The sequence below is a fragment of the Austrofundulus limnaeus genome, unplaced genomic scaffold (assembly GCF_001266775.1).
Source record: "Austrofundulus limnaeus strain Quisiro unplaced genomic scaffold, Austrofundulus_limnaeus-1.0 Scaffold1944, whole genome shotgun sequence".
Taxonomy (NCBI): Eukaryota; Metazoa; Chordata; class Actinopteri; order Cyprinodontiformes; family Rivulidae; genus Austrofundulus; species Austrofundulus limnaeus.
Window position 1 is genome coordinate 14,374 of NW_013954346.1, and position 2,173 is coordinate 16,546.

General features: G+C 48.8%; 1 protein-coding gene across 1 annotated transcript in view; it reads left to right on the forward strand.

The window, feature by feature from the left end:
- Window positions 1–2,173, forward strand: part of LOC106536714 (receptor-type tyrosine-protein phosphatase beta) — a gene marked incomplete at its 5' end in the record, with an annotated part of 28,415 nt that overhangs the window by 10,181 nt on the left and 16,061 nt on the right. Inside the window, 3 exon segments of the mRNA XM_014034031.1 lie at window positions 1,014–1,043; window positions 1,195–1,360; window positions 1,438–1,719. Of these exon segments, the coding sequence (XP_013889485.1) occupies window positions 1,014–1,043; window positions 1,195–1,360; window positions 1,438–1,719 (478 nt within the window).

Consider the following 2,173-nt stretch of genomic DNA (forward strand, 5'->3'; position numbering starts at 1 on the left):
ACTTCCTGTTCAGGTGAGGTGAACTTCCTGTTCAGGTGAGGTGAACTTCCTGTTCAGGTGAGGTGAACTTTCTGTCCAGATGAGGAGAACTTCCTGTTTAGGTGAGGTGCACTTCCTGTTTAGATGAGGTGCACTTCCTGTTTAGATGAGGTGCACTTCCTGTTTATGTGAGGTGCACTTCCTGTTTAGATGAGGAGAACTTCCTGTTTATGTGAGGTGCACTTCCTGTTTAGATGAGGAGAACTTCCTGTAGATCAGTACTCACCTGACTGTTCCTCCTGCAGGTCCGGCTCCTCTCAGGTGGGTCCACTGCTTCCCTCAGTCCTCCTCATCCCTCTCCTGCTCCTGGACCCCCCCGCTCGCTGACTTCGACTCCTACGAGGTGGAGTGTCGTCGTGGTGATGATGGGGAGCTGACATCGGCGCTCAGGCTGGCGGGAGGCGTCACCGCGGTAACACTGGTCCACCTGGAGGCCTTCAGGAACTACTCCGTGACGGTCAGGGTGTCCTCAGATGGACTGAGGAGTCCCCCGACCAGTCAGAGCGCCGTCACCCTGATCGACCGTGAGTCCAACTAAAACTCTCCTACATGATCCCACAGGGTCCTGAACCAGAGTCCTGATCCAGAGTCCTGACCCAGAGTCTGATCCAGGGTCTGATCCAGAGTCCTGAACCAGAGTCTGAGAGTCCCAGGATGCCCATCAGGCTGTATGAAAGCTGTGTGGAAGTGGGTCGACCCACCTGGGAGTGGTTCCTCAGCAACAGAACCAGGTTCTGGTTTAATTAACAGAAAGCGGGCCTCATCAGAACCGCTCCAGAAACAAAGAAGTGTTTAACTAAAGAAAACAGATTAATTAAAGTCCAGAGCCTCCTGTGAAATCAGGATCAGTTCTGCTTCAGACTCCATGCTTCTCTCTGGTCCTGGTTCAGGACTTCCAGGACAGATTTGGGTCACTGAGAAGAATTTTCTGTCTAAAACCAAGAAAACAAAGTTCTGCTGGAATAAATCTTNAGCGAGGACAGGGACGCTGCAGCAACTACCAGGTCAGGACATATTTTATTTACGTCTTTATTATGTCACTTCCTGAATAAAAAGTGTTTTATTTAGAAATTAAACTTAGTTTTTTTTTTGTTTTGTTTTGTTTATTTTTGTTTTGTTGTTTATTTTGTTTTGTTTTGCTTTGTTTTGTTTAAGGTGGTCTTGTTGGACGTGTCTGGAGCCAGGCTGGGGGATCAAACCCTCGGCACGGAGCACCTAAGCCACACCTTCTCTGGTCTGACCCCTGGTAGGCGGTACCGCTCTGAGGTCATCACTCACAGTGGAGAGCTGACCAATAGCGTTGCAGCTTTCGGTCGCACCTGTGAGTCAAATAAATCTTTAGAACTTCTTCATATTTTTTTTGTTTTGCTTCAATAATAAAAAATAAATTTCTCTCAGCTCCAGAACCGCCCACTCACCTGTCAGTCAAACAAGGTCTGACCAATGACRTGGTAGAGCTGTTGTGGTCAGGCCCCGCCTCCGGAGAGTACGATAACTTCAGCCTGCAGTGGACGCCGGAGGACCAGCTGTCCGTCACGCAGACTCACCTGACCACACGCCTGGTGGGCGGGATGTTCCCCGGCAGGAAGTACAACTTCACTGTGACGACTGTCAGTGGGGGCGGAGCCAGAGGCGGGCCCGTGGTCAGGAGTCATCCAATCCAGAAGAGCGTTAGGACAAGTGGGTGGAGCTTAAGATTTAAAATATTAATAAAGTTATTTTGTGTTGAATATTTTTATATAWATAAAGATAAACGTTTCTGCAGAACAGAAGAACAGAACTGATCTTCAGCTCAGTGTAGTCCTGGTTCCTCCAGATGACCACCAGGTGGCAGCAAAGCCTCCCATACCTGAGACAGGTTCTGTTTTTCTGCAGAGACCAGAACTGATCCTGGTCAGGGGCAGTATTTATAAAAACCACCTGGTTTCTGTGAGCTTAGGTAGACTTCAGGTGAGGTGCACTTCCTGTTTAGATGAGGTAAACTTCCTGTTCAGGTGAGGTGAACTTACTGTTTAGATGAGGCGGACTTCCTGTTCAGGTGAGGTGAACTTCCTGTTCAGGTGAGGTGAACTTCCTGTTCAGGTGAGGTGAACTTCCTGTTCAGGTGAGGTGAACTTTCTGTCCAGATGAGGAG